General features: G+C 47.6%; 1 protein-coding gene across 2 annotated transcripts in view; it reads left to right on the forward strand.

Moving 5' to 3' along the window:
- The window catches only part of CCBE1 (collagen and calcium binding EGF domains 1), a 220,205-nt gene extending 201,343 nt beyond the window's left edge, over nt 1-18,862 (forward strand). Inside the window, exons 6-11 of one of the 2 annotated variants that reach the window (XM_081801111.1) lie at nt 2,516-2,619; nt 8,703-8,823; nt 12,104-12,243; nt 12,345-12,380; nt 13,093-13,128; nt 14,763-18,862. In XM_081801111.1, coding sequence (XP_081657237.1) covers nt 2,516-2,619; nt 8,703-8,823; nt 12,104-12,243; nt 12,345-12,380; nt 13,093-13,128; nt 14,763-14,996 — 671 coding nt within the window. In that variant the 3' untranslated portion in view covers nt 14,997-18,862. The remainder of the gene's footprint in view (nt 1-2,515; nt 2,620-8,702; nt 8,824-12,103; nt 12,244-12,344; nt 12,381-13,092; nt 13,129-14,762) is intronic. The other variant, XM_081801112.1, reaches the window with a different exon arrangement.
- The last annotated feature ends 1,553 nt before the right edge of the window (nt 18,863-20,415 follow it).

The raw sequence follows: 20,415 nt of genomic DNA on the forward strand, positions 1-20,415 counted from the left end.
TAGATGAGATGGAACGGATGAATGCTAGGTTGGCAGAGATGAATGTCCTCCAACTGTCCTTCAGTGCTGACAAAACTAATAAACCTGGAGTGGGGATCCTCTATGCAGGGGTCTGCCATTCCCTGCCATCAACACAACCGGATTTGGTAAGGCTTCAGTTCTTCACCCAGTGTAGTCTGCATGGAAATGCCCTTGTATTATTCAGTTATGTTAGAGACGGATCTAAGTAACTCTGGTCCTCCTCACATGAGCCCAAGCTCTGTAGGCAAGTAGGACTGTAAATTGGTACATTAAACTGGGATAAAGAGCCCAGAGGAAATAGCCAGAATTGTAGAAAAGGTGTTGGACTCAGATTCGGGAAACCTCAGTTCTAAACCCACATCAACCAACTTGCGAGATGACTTTCAGATACCAAATGTCAGTTTTGCCTCATTCTGTTCATGTTAATACTATCAAGAATTCTGGGGTTCTCAGGCAAGAGCAATGCATCTGAAGACTGTGCCAGGCACGGTTTCCCATTTATTACTGGCAGGTGGCATGCCCGCTCTTTCACAGGCCTTACCTTCACTTAATCATCATGGTAGCCCTGGGCCGTAGGAATTATTCTTCCATTGTTATGGTTGAGGAATTAGGGCTTATCGAGGTCAGATAACTTGCCCAGGATTCCGGAGCTCGTCAGTGACAGAGCTGAGCTGTATAGCCAGGACAATAGCACTTGGCAGACCACACTCCTAACCAATCCACTTAACCTCCTCCAAGCAGAGACCTTCCCTAGCCTCATAATTCAACTCAGTATTACACAGCTGCAATGTGAGTCAACCTCACCCCGCAAGTGTACCTGTTGAACATGCTATCAGTGGGAAGCTGCTGCTAAGACAGCTAGCCTAGGAAGTGGGAATGAGTGAGGTGGTCATGTTATACTGCGTACACATAGGTGGATTTAGAGACTGCCTTTGTCGCATAGATCCAGGTGCTTTTTCCAGGCATTCAAAACCTGAGCTGTAGGTCGACCCTGTTGCTTATGGTAACTTAGAGATGGAGACCTGCTTCACCCACTTGAACCTGCTGGCTTGAGAAGTGTTCCCAACGTGGGTCCTCCAATCCATAGGCCTCCCGTGACGTGCAGGGATGGGGTGTGGCAGGTGAATAGCCAGAGATCTCAGTTGTCAAGTTGCCCCCAGGCCCCCTCCCCTCCCCAAAGAGCAGAAACACCGGTCACCATGTAGATCACCAAGTAGGGGACTGATGCCCTTGGAGAAATCAGCGCACTGCGTGAGGAAGTTTCATGTGAGCATGGGGCTCTCCTGATGCCCAGCACGTCTATCCGTTCGCTCCTTCTGTCATAGACTGCCACCAACTGGGTGGCTTAAAGGATAGAAATGTATCCTGTCTATTCTGGAGGCCACAGGTCTGAGATCAAGGTGTCGGCAGGGTTGGTTCCTTCTGAGGGCCATGCAGGAGAATCTGTCCATTCCCCCCCCTCCGCTTCTGGGGGCTTTGCCAGCAATCTTTGGCATTCCTTGGCTCCTACCCTATTACCTGACCTCTGCCTTCATCTTCATGTGGTGGTCTCCCTGGGTGCGCATCTATATCCTGATGTCTCCTTTTTATAAGAACACCAGTCATGTTGATTATGGTCTCCGCCCTGTGACAGTAGAACTTCATCTTATTACGTCAATGACCCTATTTCTGAATAAGGTCACATTCTGAGGTACTAGGGATTAGGGCTTCAACATACGAATTTTGGCAGGAAAACAGTTCAACCTATGACGCTCTACTTCACACGTAGTGTGTGTCCACTACGTGAGCGACCAGAAATTCCAGTTCTTAGGTGGCTTACGCTCTGGTGTAGGTAGAGTAGCCTCTCCATGGGGAAGCTTAGAACACCGCCATTTGAGAGGACACGTGGTAAATGCTGGCTGACCTCAGGACCGCGGTCTCTCCGTAGAGAGGACAGGCTTTGTGGAACATCTGACCTAGGTCTGGATAGTTGATGGGTTTCCATGAATGGAGACAGCACAGAGGGCTTCCCAGAAGAGGGGGGAATAAGATAAAGCACATGAGCCAAGGAGGACAAGAAATGGCTTAGAGGGACATTCCTTGGCTGTCCCCAGTTGCATTCCAGACAGCCCTGGTGAACATTGGCCCTTGGATGGGGGTATAAATCATGTCAGGTTGGTAGTTCCCACCTCCTAAGAAGCACTGACGAAAGGGCCGTGGTTCCCCTGTTCACACGTGAAAGAGGAAGATCCCGGGGTGCCTGAGTGGGAACAGCTGAAGACAGAGCACTGGGGGCCTGGGCGGGGGTGGGGGGGCGGGAGGTGCTAGTCCATCTGTCCCCTGACCCGGGAGTGCAGTCAGTGACCTGAGAACCGTAAAATCGCCGGCCTCCCTCACACGTCCCGCTGTCCGCGGGTCCTCCGGGGACTGCCAGTTGCGAGACTGTCTTCCTGGGGTCCGGACGGCCTCCAGCCTCCAGCCTCCCCAACCCACCCGAGCCCGTCCCCTCGCGCAGGGCACGGCGAGAAGTCTGAGAACGCGGTGGAGGCCGGAACCTGCTGTGCCACGTGCAAGGAGCTCCACCAGATGAAGCAGACAGTGCTGCAGCTGAAGCAAAAGGTACGTGCCTGCTCGGCTAGAGACAGTCCCGCAGTAAGAGGGCTCAGCAGAGGGGAAAAGGCAGAATGTGGAGAAACGAGGAAAATGAGTTGTCACGCACGACCTCTGTGAGCGTTCGTGGAGGTGGGTACCAGCTGGGTTGGCACCCGGGCTTGGCTTCGCCCGCCCACCCTCGGAGCTGCTGTTGGAAGGGCAACGAGACGATGAAGGCAAGAAAGGGATCGATTAGGTAACTGTTAAAGCAGGCCATGAGGTGAGGGGCGTGTGGCGAAACTGTCCGGAGGATGAGCTAGGACTGTTGAAACTTTTGGTAAAACAAACGTCCAGACACATGGTCCTGGGGCAGACGTACACAGTTCTATTTTAGCTAACGTTTTGGTGATGTTTTACGACTGAGAACGTCCTGTCTATAAACATCCATAAGCTGATGATGAATTTCTGTAGCAGCTTTATTTTTCCCATTGGAAAGCAGCCTCGTGTCAACAACAACGAGGGCTGACTCACTTTATAAAAGGCTCCCACGCAAGCCTCAGAGACTATCAGATTTCTAGTAACATTGTTAGGCCGTGAGTAATGCCCCTGTGATAGATCTGGGGACCTGATTTCTTGAACAACCGTTCTGGATCCAGATCGATGGTATTTATCATGCCTCAGTTCAGTTATTTTGCCAGCAACTCAGAAATTGCTCTTACACTGATAAAACATATACTTACTGGTTTGTTTAATTGCTTCTGCCCAAGGCTCTTAGCACACCAAAGAGGCGTATATAATCTGTTTAACTTTGTTATTCTAAAGGGCAAAGGGTAAGCATAAGACAATATTGCTTTTCCATGTTCAACAAACATTCAAGCAGCCCTTAATGAGAACCACAGCTACCAGCAGATCAATGGGCAGAGAAGAAGAATGGCTTTGCTGGTCTTTCATATGTTGTTGGCAAAGATCTATATATGTATCCTGTAATCACGATCCTAAGTAGTCTGTGATCCAACGATAGGGAGAACGGGCGGAACACTTTGTAAGCAAAGCACATAAACATATCCCACACATACCCTCAGGTTAAACTTGGATTGATGTTAATATTTATTGAGCAAATCCAAAAAAGTGTCCATGGAAGAAATAAGTTCGCGTTTCATAGGCCAGAGGATTAGGGCTTGGGGGAGGCAGTTGCTCAATATCTCAAGGCCTAAAGCTGTTCTCTGCTTCCTCTCCTGGATAGTTAAAAATCCAGGGGGAGACGAACCATGAGAGACGATAGACTCTGACAAACAAACTGAGGGTTCTAGAGCGGAGGGGGGTGGGAGGATGGGTTAGCCTGGTGATGGGTATTAAGGAGGGCACGTACTGTATGGAGCCCTGGGTGTTATACGCAGACAATGAATCATGGAACACTACATCAAAAACTAATGGTGTAATGTATGGTGATTAACATAACAAAAAAAAAAAAAATCCAGGAGCTATAGGGAAGCTTTTCCCAGCCTGGAGGATCCTTAGAATAGTGCCACTAAATCTCACATGTTCGGAAATGCAGTCGCTAAATCAGTATCTGGCTTTCCCTTGGCCTCCCTGGCTTTCAAAGAATGTCTATTCTGTGCAAGAAATGTCTAAAGAGTTGAAAATTTTGTGTCCTCATACCTGTCACCTTTAAAGACCTTGCTGTAGAGCTCCATACAATCCAGTAGCAAGTACTTCTTAGTACTCTAGTAACTCGTGCGGTAACTCTCACGCACTTAGTACTCCAGTAACTCTCATGAGGTTAACTCTCACGTACTTAATACTCCAGAAACTGGTATTCGGTAACTCTCACACACTTAGTACTCCAGTAACTCATGTGGTAACTCTCATGTGGTTGGTGCGACTGGAATTGGTCCACCTCATACTGAATTCTGCAAACACGTGGTGGCAAATCTGACCTAATGCTAACATATAACATTATGAGGAGCAACTCATTTTTCAAGGCACCTGTAAGCATGTGTTGCATTCTGTAGTTGATAAAGCAGTCTTACATCCAGGATCTCATTTAATTCCCACCATGACCCTGTAAGAAAGATGCAGGTATCCTCAGAGAAGTAAAGTCACTGCCTAAGAGGCAGGCTAGACTTCTGCCCCTGCGCTGGGGGCAGGATTGTCCATTGGATTTTAACATCATCTCACTGCAATAGATGCCCTCTGTTCTTTCAGAAAGAACGTAGGACATCTGCCCAAATACACTTTGACTAAGAAGTAGGTACTGGGTGTCTTGGACCATGGCCAACCCCATGATAGAAAATAGTATGCAGACATGCTGAATTGCCCCGTGAGTGTAGTCCGCAAAACCCCAACTGTGGGGTACTCAACGGTTCCAGAACTCCCCTGGGTTCTTTGGTGGGTAAATTGTAAGGAAAAGAAAGAGGTGGAGCAGCGACCTGCGGATTGAAGGAAACTTAAAAGACCTGTCGTTTCTGTAAAATGAACAAGACTAAACCATAGTGTGTGGGCATGCATAGTTAGGTCATTTTTAAATTTTTTTTTTCTTACAATTTTTAAAAGTTTTTACTTAAATTCCAGTTAAAGTACAGTGTAATATTAGTTTCAGGTGCACAATACAGTGATTCAGCATTTCCACACATCACATTGTGCTCATCACAACAAGTGCACTCTTTAATCCCCATCACCTATTTAACCCATCCCCACCCACCTCCCTCTGGTGACCATCAGTTAGTTGTCTATAGTTAAAAGTGTGTTTCTTGGTTTGCCCCCCCTTTAAAATTATTTTTAAAACACAGGAAGTTATTAAAATCAGGATAGCGGTTACTTTTAGGGGAAAGGATGAGACTGTGATTGGGTCAGAGCACATGAAGGGTGACTTCTGGTGAGTGGCTAAGTACCGTTTTTTGACTTAGGTTTTTGTAAAAAAGGTACTTGCCTTATACTTATTTGCTAGGATATAGATTTGTGGGGTTTCCAGATTCTGTGCTTTTATTTTCCGATAAGAAGTTTTTAAAAATTGTATGCAGACCCCAGTGGCTCCAGCTCCATAATTTCTTTCTTTGGTTTGGGAAGGGGGAAAAAGTGATTTGGCTAAAAAGGGAGATTTGAGAATACCATCATGTAACTCGTAGAGAGGGTGCCGGGCCTGTCAGCACTGAGGGGAACGTCGGAGGCAAGGAAGCCAGTTTCCTGCTGCATGGACGGTTTGGTTTGAGGTGGGCGCCGCTGCTGAGCATGAACGAGGACTCAGGAGGGGTTTGGGGAGCACCTGCTGTGCCTTACGGTGGGCTGGGAGAGGAGGGAATACAGGCCCTGTGGAATCAAGTCCTGCCTTCATAAACCATCCTATCTGGGCAATCAAGCCAGGGGGTGAGTCTGCCAACAGTTGCCACGTGGAAGGGGACAGACAGCCTCCGAAGGTAGAGGTCAGTGGGGCTTCAGGGGCATGCGCACATTGGCGGCCCGCCGTCTGCGTTTGCACATTCTAGCACGGCCTTTAGTGCCAGGCAAAGAAATGACTTCTCAGTCGTTTGTGACCTCCTCTGCTACCTTGATCTAGTTGCTCTGCAAAAGGGGCCTTCTCAGGATGTTGGGAAGACTAATCCGTACTAAAGTGACTGGAGATGCTTTGCTGAGGATCACTGGTAATGTCGAGAGAGGCAGCTTGGTGTTAGGAGCACAGATTCCAGAACCATATAAGCTAAGCTTAAATTCTAGCACCACTACGTGCTGGATGTATGACCCTAGGGAAGTGACTTAATGTCTTTGCGCCTCCCTTCTATTAAAAGGGGATGACAGGTAGAGAGAGAAGCTTAAAAAAAAAGGATGACAAAACTATTTTTGTTTTCATGATCAAATGAGTTAACATTTACAAAGGACTTAAAACAGTATTTGCTACTTAGAGCTTTGTAAATGTTTACCAAGTAACATTTTTTTTTTTTTAGTTTTTTTATTTATTCATTTGAGACAGAGTTAGAGAGCATGAGCAGGGGGAGAGGCAGAGGGAGAGGGAGAAGCAGGCTCCCCGCCAAGCCAGGAGCCCGATGTGGGGCTCGATCCCAGGACCCTGGGATCATGACCCGAGCCGAAGGCAGACACTTAACCATCTGAGCCACCCAGGCGCCCCCCAAGTAACATTTTTTTAAAGATTTATTTGAGGGACACCTGGGGGCCTCCGTCGGTTAAGCGTCTGCCTTAAGCGTCTGCCTTCGGCTCAGGTCATGATCCCAGGGTCCTGGGATCGAGCCTCGCATTGGGCACCCTGCTCAGCGGGAAGCCTGCTTCTCCCTCTGCCTGCTGCTCCCCCTGGTTGTGCTTTCTCTCTCTCCATCTCTTTCTCTGACAGATAAATATTTACTTGAGTGAGTGAACGTGGGGGGCAGGGGCAGAGGGAGAGGATCGCAAGCAGACACCCCACTGAGCTCAAGAGCCTGATGCGGGGCCCAATCTCACGACCCTGAGATCATGACCTGAGCCAAAACCAAGAGTCGGAGGCTTAACTGACTGAGCCACCCTAAATAATGTTAATTGTACGTCCTTACAAAGTGCTTTACAGCAGCGCCTACCTGATTCATACCAACAGCTCTATGAGATACTTTATGACAAAGGCTAATAATACGGGATAGTGATATTCATGATTCTGTCAATTGGAATCCAGGGTAATGTAGACTCTCCCTATATTACTATGACCTTCGCAAATACCTGCATGCCACAAGCCCATCCTCTGCTGTGTTTGTGCAGCAAGTCAAGCCAGGGACCCTGGACACCTGCTGGGATGTAATTACCCAGCGGGAGGTCAGCCGGGAAACGGAGGTTGACATTTACTGGGTCACCTCATGACATTTACAAGGGAGCAAAGAGAGCTGGTCTCATCTTCCAGGCTTGATCCCTCAGATCCAAAGATGGGTGTAGGGCATCAGAACATGCCAAGGCTAGGGAGGAAGTCTGCCATGCTCCTTCTCTTGGCCTCTGTCGCCCTCTAGACCCAGGGTTTCCAAGCAGGGCCTCCTCCAAGAGGATGTAGGGACAGATGTAACATGTTCCAGAAAATCTCAGACATACCTGGTTCCTATGGGACTCCAGGATCCAGAGTAAGCCTTCTGGAGGGGATAGCGCTGACCCTCATAAATGTGCCTTTCTCCACCTGACTTTGCACCCCCAAATTAGCTTCTTGAAAGAAAGAGACTAGAACTGCCATTTTATCAGGTCACTTACTATGTTTCAGGTCCTGCGCTGGGCACCTAACCTACATTTCCCATTAAATCCCCACGGCCCTAAAGGTGGGTGGTGGTGTTCCCTTTTATTGGTGAGGAAAATGGAGGTTCATAGCGTTCAGTTCTCCCAGAAGGTCTCACGGGTTCACATAGCTTACCTGACCTCAAGGAATGCGAAGGTCATTTGTCTGGGCGGCCCCTCTGACTTCCCCTAGAGTGAGCTGCCTGCAGCCCAGGAGGGAAAGCGAAGAGGAAGCTCTGGTGCCCTTTATGCCCTAGTTTCAGAAGTTACACACGATCACTTCCACCATTTTCCAGTTATTGGAAGTGAGTCTCTAAGAACAGCCTACACTCAGAGGGCAAAAGTTAGCTTCCACCTTTTGAAGGTAGGAGTATCCACAACTTTGTGGACATATTTTTCCATGACGGTCACTGTTTGCCACCAGTTCCCGAACACCTGAGTGTGTAGGTGAACCGTAGGCCACATGCCTAGTCCTGGCTCCCAAGGCTGAGGGCCCATGTCTTGATCACCATTGTCACCTTAGAACCAAGCACAGGGCCGGGCACATAGTAGGTACTAAATAAAATAATTAACAAATTGGAAGTCTGAAACAGGTAGATTCTATCAGTTATGGGAATAATGAGTCTAATGATATCTAGACTATCTGGAGCCTGTCCAGGTTTGTCTACTGACCAGCCAAGTGATCTCATACAAGTAATTTTTACTGGAAGGTGTCTGGATTTGGAAGGGGATCTCTGCCGCCCCTTTGAGCTCTAACTGGCTTGGATAGAGGAGAATGACCGTGAAAAGGATTTGCAGCCCCTGCAAACACAGAAATGTGAACCATCTTCCTGGCCGTGGAGCCGTCACCTCCTGACCGGGGGATCCTCTTCTCTTTCCAGATTGCCCTGCTCCCCAACAGTGCTGCCGACCTGGGCAAGTACATCATGGGCAACAAGATGTTGGCCTCAAACACCTACCTTCCGGGACCTCCTGGGCTGCCTGGGGGCCAGGGCCCTCCAGGTGAGTGGGGAGGAGAGCAAAGGAGGGGGACAGAGCCACCAGCCACTGCCTGCCGGGAGCTCACACGAGTGTGGGCTGGACCAGGTCCAGACTGCATGGGTGAGGGCAGCCGCAGGATTCCGGGGAGCTCCCACACCCGTGTCATGAGAGGCTTGGGGGAATTGGGTCCTCGAGCCTGAGAAACCCTCATAACTGGGAGAAATCTGGAAGAAGAAGGTCATTGTCCTGGGCTTGGGTAAGATTCTTAGAGATCATTTTCAGTTACGGAGAAACAAAATGAAGACTTATTTTTAATGTTAACATACAGAAATATAATTGGATGAGGAACACATGGGGGCACATCAGCCAGCCGTAACCCCTTGTGGCCAGCCTCATTTCTAATGTTCCTCAGTCTTACTTCCTCCTTCCCCTATTGTTTGTGAACACACTCACATTTGTATTTCTTTATATGTATAGATCTATATATTTTTCTTCGAAGTCAACTTCGCTGAGATACAATTATATACAGTAAAATGTACCCCTTTAATCCAGTTCAAGTTCTGAGGAATGTATACGTCCTACATCAAGCTCGCTCTTACCACTACCCTGTATCAAGATATAGAATATTTCCATCACCCCAAAAAGTTCCCTTGTGCCCCTTTGCAGTCTACTCCCCTGTCCCCAACTGTAGGCAACCACCAACCTGCTTTCTGTCACTACTTTTGTCTGTTCTAGAACTTCAGAGCAATGGAATCTCATCATGGGTGTGGTTTTTGTCTGACTTCCTGCATTCAGCATACTGCTTTAGAGATCCACCCTCATCGCTTGACAAAAATACCAAATGTCCTATTGTTCCATCAAGAAATATATAATGAGAACTTTATTTTTCTTTTTAGCAAATGTTTGGGGTTTTTTTTTTTTAAGATTTTATTTTTATGAGAGAGAGAACGAGAGCACAAGCAGGGGTGTAGCAGGCAGAGAGAGAGGGAGAAGCAGACTCCCCGTGAAGCAGGGAGCCCGATGTGGGGCTTGATCCCAGGACACTGGGATCATGACCTGAGTTGAAAGCAGACACTTAACCAACTGAGCCATCCAGGTGCCCTACAATGAGAACTTTAAAAAATAGTTACATGATGTTTTATATTTTATTATAAGTCCCTCCATAGATAAGATAGATCAACAGAATCCACACCAGTAAAGGAAATGATATTAGTGTTAGCAGATGATTCTAGAACATGGAGTGTCTTCTCCCTGATTATCATTGCTTAGTAGTGTGCTAGGTGTTATGACTGATGACCTGGCCTTCTAATGACAAAGACAAGACACAAAGAGCAAAGGCAAATAGAAGAAAATGGTATCTGCCTGCCCCTAAGTAAGTGAACAGGTGCTTCCTGCTGTGGGAACTTCCAGGAGAGACCACGGAGGCCTGCAGTGATCCCAGGACTTGGGTTTGAACTGGACATGGAAGAGTGGGAGGGTTTATTCGAGAATATGGGCAGATTTGAGGTTGGAAGTTCAACAAAAACAAAGGCTCCAAATGCCTTCCAGACTATTTACTTGTTTTCTTTTTCACTTATATCTTGATCTCCTGGTTTCTACCAAACATATCAAACTGGGTCTCAGTCTATATAGGGAACAAGAACTGGTCCAGGACCTTGGTTGACCTTGTTCACTCCGTTGGCCTGAGGTACTCTAGCCCATGGTGAAATTTTCTCCAGATCCTCCCACAGGCAGCCTCTTGCTGCTTCTAAGTAGATGTGGGTCTCCTTGCAAATTGATTCCCAGCACAGAGTTCCCCACCCTTCTCTAAGAGTATGTTCTTGCTCTGCTTCCCTGGAAGAAGTTCATCTCTAGGCCAGTCTACAAATCACTCCAACAAGGACAAATGAAGTAGAAACAAGAGTACCATTGGCTGGCTGTCTTCTTAATGAATGACTTGCTAGCTTTCCTTTCCAATTCTGCCGTCTGGTTTCTAACAGAGTTTGAGCTGTCCAGGGTCCTTGATGGAGCAGAGAGTAACAGAGGACTAACTTTAGCAATGGACTGTGTCCTTACTTTGTCCTCCAATCCTTCCTTTCTCTCTCCTTATTTCCAGCATCGGTTTGTGATGTCCTCCATTGAGATGTATTGGGACAGCTTGGAGAGATAAAAAGGTTTCTCTTATCCATAACTAAAAGTCCAGTCCCAGGGCTTACGATGAATCACAGACTAGAGTGTCAGCATGGGAAACTACACTGGGTTGGTGGTGAGGGGGTGGTTGCTGCTCCCCCGACCCCCCTCTCATGTGTAAGATGTTGCCATTCGCACATCAAAGCCCCACATTCTAAGGACACTTGACATACAGTGATCTCTGAAGTTCATTGATTGTGTAAATGAAGGCAAAATTAGGAAAGCCGCTATCAAGAAAAGAACAGGTGTTGGTGGGGTTGTGGAGAAAAGGGGTCCCTTGCACCATGTTGGCAGGAATGCAAACTGGTGCGGCCACTGTGGAAGACAGGATGGAGGTTCCTCAAAAACTTAAAGGTGGAACTAATATGATCCAGCCATCCCACATGTGGGTACAATATCCAAAAGAATCAAAAGCAAGATCTTGAAGAGATGTTTGCATACCTGTACACATGACAATGGTATGCACAATAGCCAAGCCACCTGTGTCCATCCGTGGATAAATGGACAAACAAAAGGTGGTGTATATAGCCGTGCAATATTATTCTGTTGTGTATGTATTGTATGGATATAGTTATATACATCTATATTTGATACATTAGCTAATGTATATCTACTATATACACACACATTATATAGTATTATGGTACACAATGAAGTAAGCTATTCTCTTACAGAGAAGGGGTGTCGAGATGTTTTTGGAGAACTGTGGTCTACCATGATTATATAAGGATGGAGAATTCTGCTCATGTTAAGTTTAAAATGCCTATGGGGGGGGCGCCTGGGTGGCTCAGTCATTAAGCAACTACCTTTGGCTCAGGCCATGGTCCCAGGGTCCTGGGATTGAGTCCCACATTGGGCTCTCTGCCCCACGGGAAGGCTGCTTCTCCCTCTCCCACTCCCCCTTGCTTGTGTTCCCTCTCTCACTGTGTCTCTCTCTGTCAAATAAATAAATAAAATCTTTTAAAAAAAATAAAAAATAAAATGCCTATGGGGCATCTTAGTAGAGCTATCAGAAGGCAAATGGCAGATTGCAAAGACAAATGGCTGCAAAGGGCTCCCAGACTCTCTGGTCATCCAGAGCCCTTGTCCTCCTCGTGGGATGTGGAGCTAATGAGCTGTTCTTTGATTACAGGCTCACCAGGACCAAAGGGGAGCCCAGGCTTCCCCGGTATGCCGGGCCCTCCTGGGCAGCCCGGCCCGCGGGGCTCAATGGGACCCATGGGACCATCTCCTGATCTGTCCCACATTAAGCAAGGCCGGAGGGGCCCTGTGGTCAGTATTTTATCGGAGATCCATTTACTATTGTTGGGGGCAGCGTGTGTTCTTGTCCCATGCATTTTCCTTCTGTTGAACTAGATCCCTTTGTCTTGTAGGGTCCGCCAGGTGCGCCAGGAAGAGATGGCTCTAAGGTCAGTCTTATGAGTGGTCCTTATAGCCCAAGTTTTCCCAGTTGCAACCTATTGGGCAGGCATCAAGTAAAGCCCAAGCACTGCGTCCTCTCCCCACTCTGTACATAACAAAATTGAGACACTCTTTTCCCCCAAGCTGGAAAGAAAATCTAAGATGTAAACAACCATAATAACAACAACAACAAAAAAAATCCCCACCAAAACCACCCCTAAGAATGAGCACCAGTGTGCATTTTAAACAGGCCCCTCTGCAGCAGGGGGTTTTTCTCTTGGGCCAGTGTTCTTCGGCAGGGCTGTGTGGTGTGTCCCCACTCCTTTGACATGTTTACTTCAAGAACAGGAAAAGCTCCAGTCTCTGCGAGTGGGTGCTTTCACTTCCAGAGCTCCCCGCTGCTCCCCCCACAAATAAGTCAGAATGCATTACTTTAGAAAGTTGATAAGTTACTTCACAGTTTGCCTGGAAATACAAGCAATGCTCTTGTCTGATCCAGTTTGAAAATACACGGCCCTGGGGGAAATCGGAATGAGAGACACTTGACCCCAGCAGTTCTATTCAAACAAATGGTCCCTTAAGTCCAGCTGCAGGCTTCCATTTGTTTCTGATAGAAAATACTTGTTTGTGTAGGTCAATGGTGATGGTGGGGGTCTACATAGAGCCCAGGGGTGGCTTCCCATGTGATCCCCCAAGCTAATCTGACCTTTCTGCTTGCAGGGGGAGAGAGGAGCTCCTGGACCCAGAGGGTCACCGGTGAGTAGCACTATCTGCCCCGCTCCCTCGGGGGGAATGTCCTCCGGAGTGTAGCTCTGATGAGCCTGTAAGATGGTCTTACCAGCAACAGCCAGCCCCTTCTAGCCATGACTCAGCTACCCAAGGGGAACTCAGTGGTTTAGAGGAGAATATGGAGGACTTTAAGAGCTAATTGGGATTAATTTTTTTTCTTTTGTCATGGCAAATCTTTATGTGGGAGGTCTTAAGATTAAAAAAAGCCAGTATGCCATGAGTCTATTTCCAGGTATGTCCTAAAACATCCGACAGGGCTGTCATAACTCTGAACACTTAAGAGTTTAGCCAGCACTGCAACTCTAGCAGGTCCAATGAGCAGGCCTATCCCCAAAACCCTGCAGACACATGCATGGCTGCTTAGGACCGCCGAGAATACATTGGCTTGGATATATGTTAGTGTCTGGGAGATTAAAAAATGAAAATTAGTAGTATCCAAAGCACAGAAGAGTCAAGCAAGTCCATTGCTTTTGAAAAGATCGGTGTCATTTCTGAAGACCGACAGACAGCCTCGGCTTGGATGCAGGACGTCTGGGTTCTCATCTCAACCCTTCCACCAATTAGCTGTCTTGTCCTGGCCATCCTTAGCACCCCCGGATGTCTGTCCGTCTGCTCATATGTGCAATGGCAAGTGGGATCTGAGCTGCCACTCTTCAAATGAGCATCAGTGACTACCAAAATACTCTCCACCACTAAGGGCTTTGCAGATAGAGTTTTGGAAGCAGCAGCTACAGCATCAGAGGCTGGGCATGATAAGGATATTACTGCAAAGCTGCGAACGAGCCCAAACCTTGCCAGTTCACTCATTAATTTGACATGCCCCACACAGCACTACAGAGAAGTTAAAGCTTAACAAATACTATGCAATGATAGAAAATGTTCAGTCCATAGAAAAATGAGGAAGGCCTTGGACTTTTCCCAGTCAATGGGGCACGGATGTCTTTACAACATTCTTTCAACTGCATTCAGGTCGCAGTTATAGTCAATGATCCTTATAAACGTTTTAATCATTTCCTTTTTTAAAAGATAATATTTAGAGCATTTTTGATACTCTAAGCCCTTTTTATATATATATATATATATATAAACTCATTTGGATCCTCACTTACGAAACCCTATGATGTTGAGGCTATTATTATCTCCAGATAGAGAGATGGAAACCCAAAGAAATTGAGTAACCTGCCCAAGACCAACTAGTAAGTGACAGAGCTGAGATTCAAACCCAACAGAATCCCAACCTCTTGACCACTACTCTACACTACCCCGTTTTCTTTGGAAAGTAACATAGGAGGGTTCTTCTCATATTCTTTCATTCTACCAGATTTGATGTAGCTGAGAATTGGGAGGGAGGAGAGAGAATGTGTCACCACAGCTCATATGGGAGATGAATTAGGAGGCAATCTTAAGAACGCTCCCCCACCCCCACCCCCCCAGCCGCCAGCTACTATAGTAGTTATTTACTCCATTTGGGACACAGAGTTATCAACTAAGTAGTTGCCATCAAGCAGGGGGAGTAGCAAATCATGGAGCCTATAGAAGCCATGGCTTTGCACAGGATTGAGTCTGTGGTCTTCTGGCTTTGATTCCTCTCCTGTGCGCAGGGACCCCCTGGGTCTTTCGACTTCCTGCTCCTTGTGCTGGCTGACCTCCGCAATGACATCGCCGAGCTGCAGGAGAAGGTGTTTGGGCACCGGACACACACTTCAGCAGAGGAGTTCCCTGTACCTCAGGAATTTTCCAGCTATCCGGAAACCATGGATTTTGGCTCTGGAGATGAGTACCCAAAAAGAACCGAGATGAGGGACTTGGGACCCACAAGAGACTTTTACCCTTAGCACATCCCATCATCATCATGCCAAAGGAGGAGAAAAGAGTGTTTTCACCTGCAGTTAAATCATAGAAAGAAAAAAAAAAACCCAACCCACTGGAGACCTAGAAAAGATACATCTTTAATTTCTTTCACTCTTTTCCTGCCTTTTTCCCTCCTGCTCTTCTTCTAAATAATATTTTCAGAGTCCCCTGCCAGAGACATGAGGGAGTAAGTCACTCATTTACCTGCTTCCCTCCAAGAGCCAGCTGGGGGCCGGGGGGTGGGGGTGGTACATATTGGAACTTTCCTTTTACTTCCTTCTTGTTCACGAGTTTCTGGATTTCTGAGTTAGGTACTCTCATGGTGTCTTAAAGTTTAGCAGAATATCCAAAAGGGAAAGGTGGCAAGGTGAACTCTGAGAAGACATGAGGTTACTTATTAAAAAAAAAAAAAATAGTTGTGTGTCCAAAATAGACTATTACTCAGTATTAAAATTAGCCTTCTTTAATTAAAAGGGGGAAGACAACAATGTATGTTTACCTTGGTGGATAATTCTTTTTCCTTGTCAATCTAATATATTTTAAATATTCTATCCTCTTATCCAACCTTGTTTCCCAATTTTGATTAAAGGAAGGAGGGAAATAAGGAGCAGAGATTAGGGAAGACGGAGGAAAATTATAGTCCTATATTTCCTGTCCTATGAGTTGCCACATTCTAAATTCCAATATGACTATTAAGGGTTTGTGCCATGCATATCTGTAAGTTTCCTCTTCAGAGAAGATTATTACCCTAGCTGTAGGAGTAAATCCTCTTCTCAAAACAAAGTAAATGAATGAAGTGCCCAGATTCTCATTAGAATAATGGGCTCCTGGTTTGCCAAGACACTTTAAAGCTATTTGATCAAATGAATGGGCTTGCTCAGTAAATCACGGATTGTTAAATAAGGGTGGCCGACCCTTAGGGACCCCCGCTGAGTGGCCTGACTCTGGGTGCCCGGGAGAGGCCGTTACACTGTGATCCTAGTTAGATCAGTGTGCACTGATCTAGCTGGAGGCTGGAAGGAGGTCGCTCGCTTGGGTCACTGGGGAGGGAGAAGGGGAGCCTCAGGCAGGGTCCCCACAGAATCGGCAGAGGCAAGTCAATTTGCACTCCTTGGGAATTGGAAGTCCTTGTCTGGGGCCAGCGAAGCTTGCCAATACAGAGAGTAACACACTTTTGGACATCCTCTTGGATGCAGAGCGAAGAAATAACAGTTTTTCTTGTTTGGCAGAAATTTCCTTCCCACTATTCCCATTTTTCCTTAATTTTCCATCATTTAGTCCAAGTTCTAGTTCTCACAGGCCTTCTCCTTGATCCCCCTTCCTCAGCAGATGTGGGAAGCAGCTGGGAAAGGGGTGTATTCTCAAACCTGCCAGTGAGTCTGTGGTCGCCCATACACCTCTGGGTCCCAGAGGGAGGCGTATTCCAGAAAAGACTTCCTCTGGTTCCTTAGAAATGGGAGCAAGAGAAACCCTGAAGAGACCAGCAGGAGCATCTGCTCCTTTGGAATATCATCGGGGAACCTCTTGGTTTTGATGGGGAGCACACCGTTTTCCTCAAGTCCCCATTGGATCTGCCACCCAGAAAGGCAGCCACCTGTTTGGGGGCCCTTTCCCCCCCTATACTGAGCGTCACAGATGATGCTGGTCACACACTTGCTCATGGTGGGGTTCCTCTTCCCTGCCCTGCGATTTCTCCCCACATTTCTGGGAGGTGTGTGCTTGCCTCTCTTTTTCCTTGTTGCCCTTCGTTTAACTCTCCTCCTGGGAAAGCTTGTTGACGAGAGCACTGTTGGTGTGCGGACACCCGCCTCCTTGCCACCTTCTCTCTCCAGAACGCTAGGAAGGGCTCCCGTTTGTGGGTCTCCCGCGACAACGACCTGCCCTGCCTTGTTGCCATCAGGGTACAAGTACTGACTCCAGTCAGTCAGCCACTGCCTGGGCTTTTCGTTTCTTCCTCTTGCACAATTCCCGGTACCAGCCCGCCAAAAGGTCACAGCGACAAGCAAATGCATTCTCAGTGCTCCTTTTCTAGCATTTTCCCTCCCCCTTCAGTCTCTCCAGAGTCTGTTCTCCACAGCCGGAGGCCTCGCCAACCTCGGGTTCACCGAGAGCTGAGCTAAGCAGCTGTTGATTCCCATCTGGAACGCATTTAATGCCGCCTGTTCGCAGAGCACAGTATTTAAAGGGTGTGGATGGATGGGTGCTAAAGCAAATTATTCACAGGTCTTATGAAAGACGATTAGGTCCATCTTTGATTTTTTTTTTTTAATGAGGATTTGTGTTTAGAAATACAAACTTCTTTATTGTCAAATTCTAAAATGCAACCAAAACTGCATGTTTGACCAGAGGCTAGGATAATATATATTAAAAAAGGAACTGAAGGAAGCAATATCTGGCATTCATGAGCCTACTCTACATCCTATTCTCCAGCAAATCACACAAGAACCTGTAGAACTTCAATCTGCTAGATGAGGGCAGTTTATAGCTGTTCATCCTCAGATTTTCAAAACTTGGACTGCTATTCAGGACCAAATAGGTACTCTGTATGCCCAAATTATACTGTTCAAAGATAAGACACAATACTGTTACTCCTAATGTATCTTTAGGTTATGGATAGAACGTCAAAGCTCATTGGCTAAACAGGGCTTCTCAAAACCTAATGGGGGATAACATTTGCTACAGCTTTGCTAAGCCACTCCGTGTTTTATGGGGGAGAAGAGATCTTTGTGGAAATGTTGACTTTTCATTTTTTGCATTGCATCCTGATAACTAGAATTTAGAATAGGAACCTAATCATTGCTTTTGTTTTTGGAAAGCTGTGGGAATAAAAATAGGCTGTTGAAAATAGTGCAAGGAGAGCATACATTTTAGTTTAGGAAAATCCTCCTCCCTCCCCAGTTCCAGAAGGAGAAATTATAAGCTTTATTATGCCGAAGTGGGGGGGGGGGTGGTACAAAGGCAAAGCTGCCTTCTCTGTCCTGGGTTTATGCCACCATCCGCCACTGAGTGAACTGACCAACTGAAGTCATCTCTGCTGTATAAACTCAGGCAGGTGGGTCCATATGCACACTGGCACACCAAATACCAGGTGAAGGGCACCCCGGTCCTGGTCCTGCTCCCTCTCCAGGATTAACAACTACTCTTTGCCTTGTGATGGCTTTTCCCAGGCAGGCAGGGGCAGATCGTCGCTGTGACTAGGCGCCAGGCACCTCCTTGCACCGAGGGCAAGTCCCTCATCACACTTTGGGTATCACTGCCCCTCCCACTCCCCAAGGCCGGCCTGTCACACAGAGACAGGAGCCTCATTGTGCAACCTTGACATCTCTCAGATAACCTTCCTGAAAGGGAAATTTATTTGTAGGAATCCAGGCCAAACAGCTAATAGAATAGAGCCATCTCAAGTTGTTGTTAATGAATTCAGGGAAATAGATGAAGTTTTTCCTGGCATGGTCAGCATGTGTATTTCCCAACAAATCAAAAAATAATTTTCCATATGAAGGAAAAAAAAACCCTCATGACTGTAATTGTTAAAGCATAAAATCTTGGACTTCACAGCCTCCTTCAAAAAATATTACTGCTTTAGGGAAAGTCTAGAAGACAGACCCTTCTACACATCCCCCAGAGACCCTCGGCATTCTTTACGAGATCCTAAGAGCACGTGCCCTGGAGGATTCTGTGTGTGTCACGACTGTTTTTATTTCGCAGTGACTAGTCCTATACTTCAGTAGCTGGGTTCATTATTTATAACAGGTCCATATCACAGTTCAGCTAATATTCAAACAGTTATGGATGTGATACTATGAAGTACTTTTGATAAGATTATATATGCTTAATAAAGTTATTTTTCTTATGTGGTTGTGCTGTGTTTTGTCCTGATTCCTGATCTTGGGGAATGAGCTGTCTTTTTACAAGGTGAAGACAAGGAGATGGAGACATTTCTCCCAAGAGCTGGAACCTGCACTCTGGGGAGGCTGCCTCCTGGGGTCTGAGTGTGGACCCAACATTAGAGTCTGAGTCAAGGTCTAACAGCCCAGGTTCCACTGAATCTGAGTCTCAAAGGCCCGTGTCTCCAGCTGGGGAGGATCCTCGGGGACACCCCCCCCCGCCCCCGCCGGGGTGGGCTTTTCAAATCAGAACTCTCTGGGGATCATTGGAGAGGCCTTAGGAGCTCACAAAGTGGAGGCCTGTGAGGGTCCCGCCCCCTAGTCCTATTGAAGTACGAGCGACTCCGTTTTCAGTTGGTTCTGGATTAGAATTCCACATAAGGTTGCCTTTGGAGGAGAAACTACCTAAAAGAGAGGGTGGGGAGGAAGCCCCTTGAGTTGGTAGCTGAGGTCCCCTATGTGAGGACAAGAAAAAGGGAATTGTCATCAGGTAGGCCTTAGGGGAGGAGGAGTTCCGTACTAAAAAGGGAGGATGCCTCTACGAGATTTGTAGCACTCATTAGCAGGGTGCCTTTAACATGCCGAAGCTGGCCCCTGTATTTATACGTCTCGTTTTCCTTCTGCAAATATTTATCAAACGCTTGTAAGCTGCACGCTGTGCTGGGCTCTGCAGACACAACAGGCAGTGAGAAGCCCTAATCCCCATCCTCCTGGGAATCTCTGGCAACACAGACAAGGATCCTCCCAGGCAAGATCAATTAATCACGAAACTATGCAGTCACAAACTGTGATAAGCCCTGGGAAGGAGAAGTGCTTGGAGAGCCAGGCCCAGCCCTTGCCAGCAGGAGCCGCCCGGCACTCCCCGGGCCACCCCCCCCCCAGAGTGGCACGCGGCACCCAGCAGCACCCAAGCCTCCAGCCCTCGCGGAGAAAAGCTTCACGAATCCTCTAGGGGAAGGAAGCCCAGGGAGATCTGGGAGGCTGCTTCATATGTGATCTCTCCAGCCTTCTTAATTTAAACAGCAGCTCGCGACCTGAGCTGACAGCCCATCCGTGCCGTTGGCTGGTCACCCCCTGCACTCGGGTCTTGATTCTGGCAGAACTGGAAGCTAGTTGCCTCCCGAGACCCGGACCCTCAAGTTGTGAAGAAGCTTGCTGTGCTTTTGAAATACTGCCTCCCGCCCCAGCTCCGTGTGCAGATTTTCATCACCTGTTCACGCGCAGCTCCGAGGTCACAGGGTGGCCAGGTGGGCACCTGCACTCAGCAGCTGGGGGGCTGGGGTGGGCACAGGGAAAGGCACCTTTTTGCGAGGGGGTGTGGGGGCCGCCACAGTTGAACGGCAGGGTTCTGGGTTGCTGGTGGAGACAGGAGGCGGGGAGGTGGTCAGTTCCTCCGGATGCCAAAGCAGGGCAGCGCCCCTGGGGGGCTCTTCTCGCCCTCCTGGAGGCTGGCCTTCGAAGAGGTGTTGGCCCGGTCAGTACCTCCTGGAGGCTGTGCCAGACGGGCCAGGCCGTGCGC

The sequence above is a fragment of the Leptonychotes weddellii genome, chromosome 13 (genome assembly GCF_054177405.1).
Source record: "Leptonychotes weddellii isolate Sample4059 chromosome 13, ASM5417740v2, whole genome shotgun sequence".
In the NCBI taxonomy this organism is placed as follows: domain Eukaryota; kingdom Metazoa; phylum Chordata; class Mammalia; order Carnivora; family Phocidae; genus Leptonychotes; species Leptonychotes weddellii.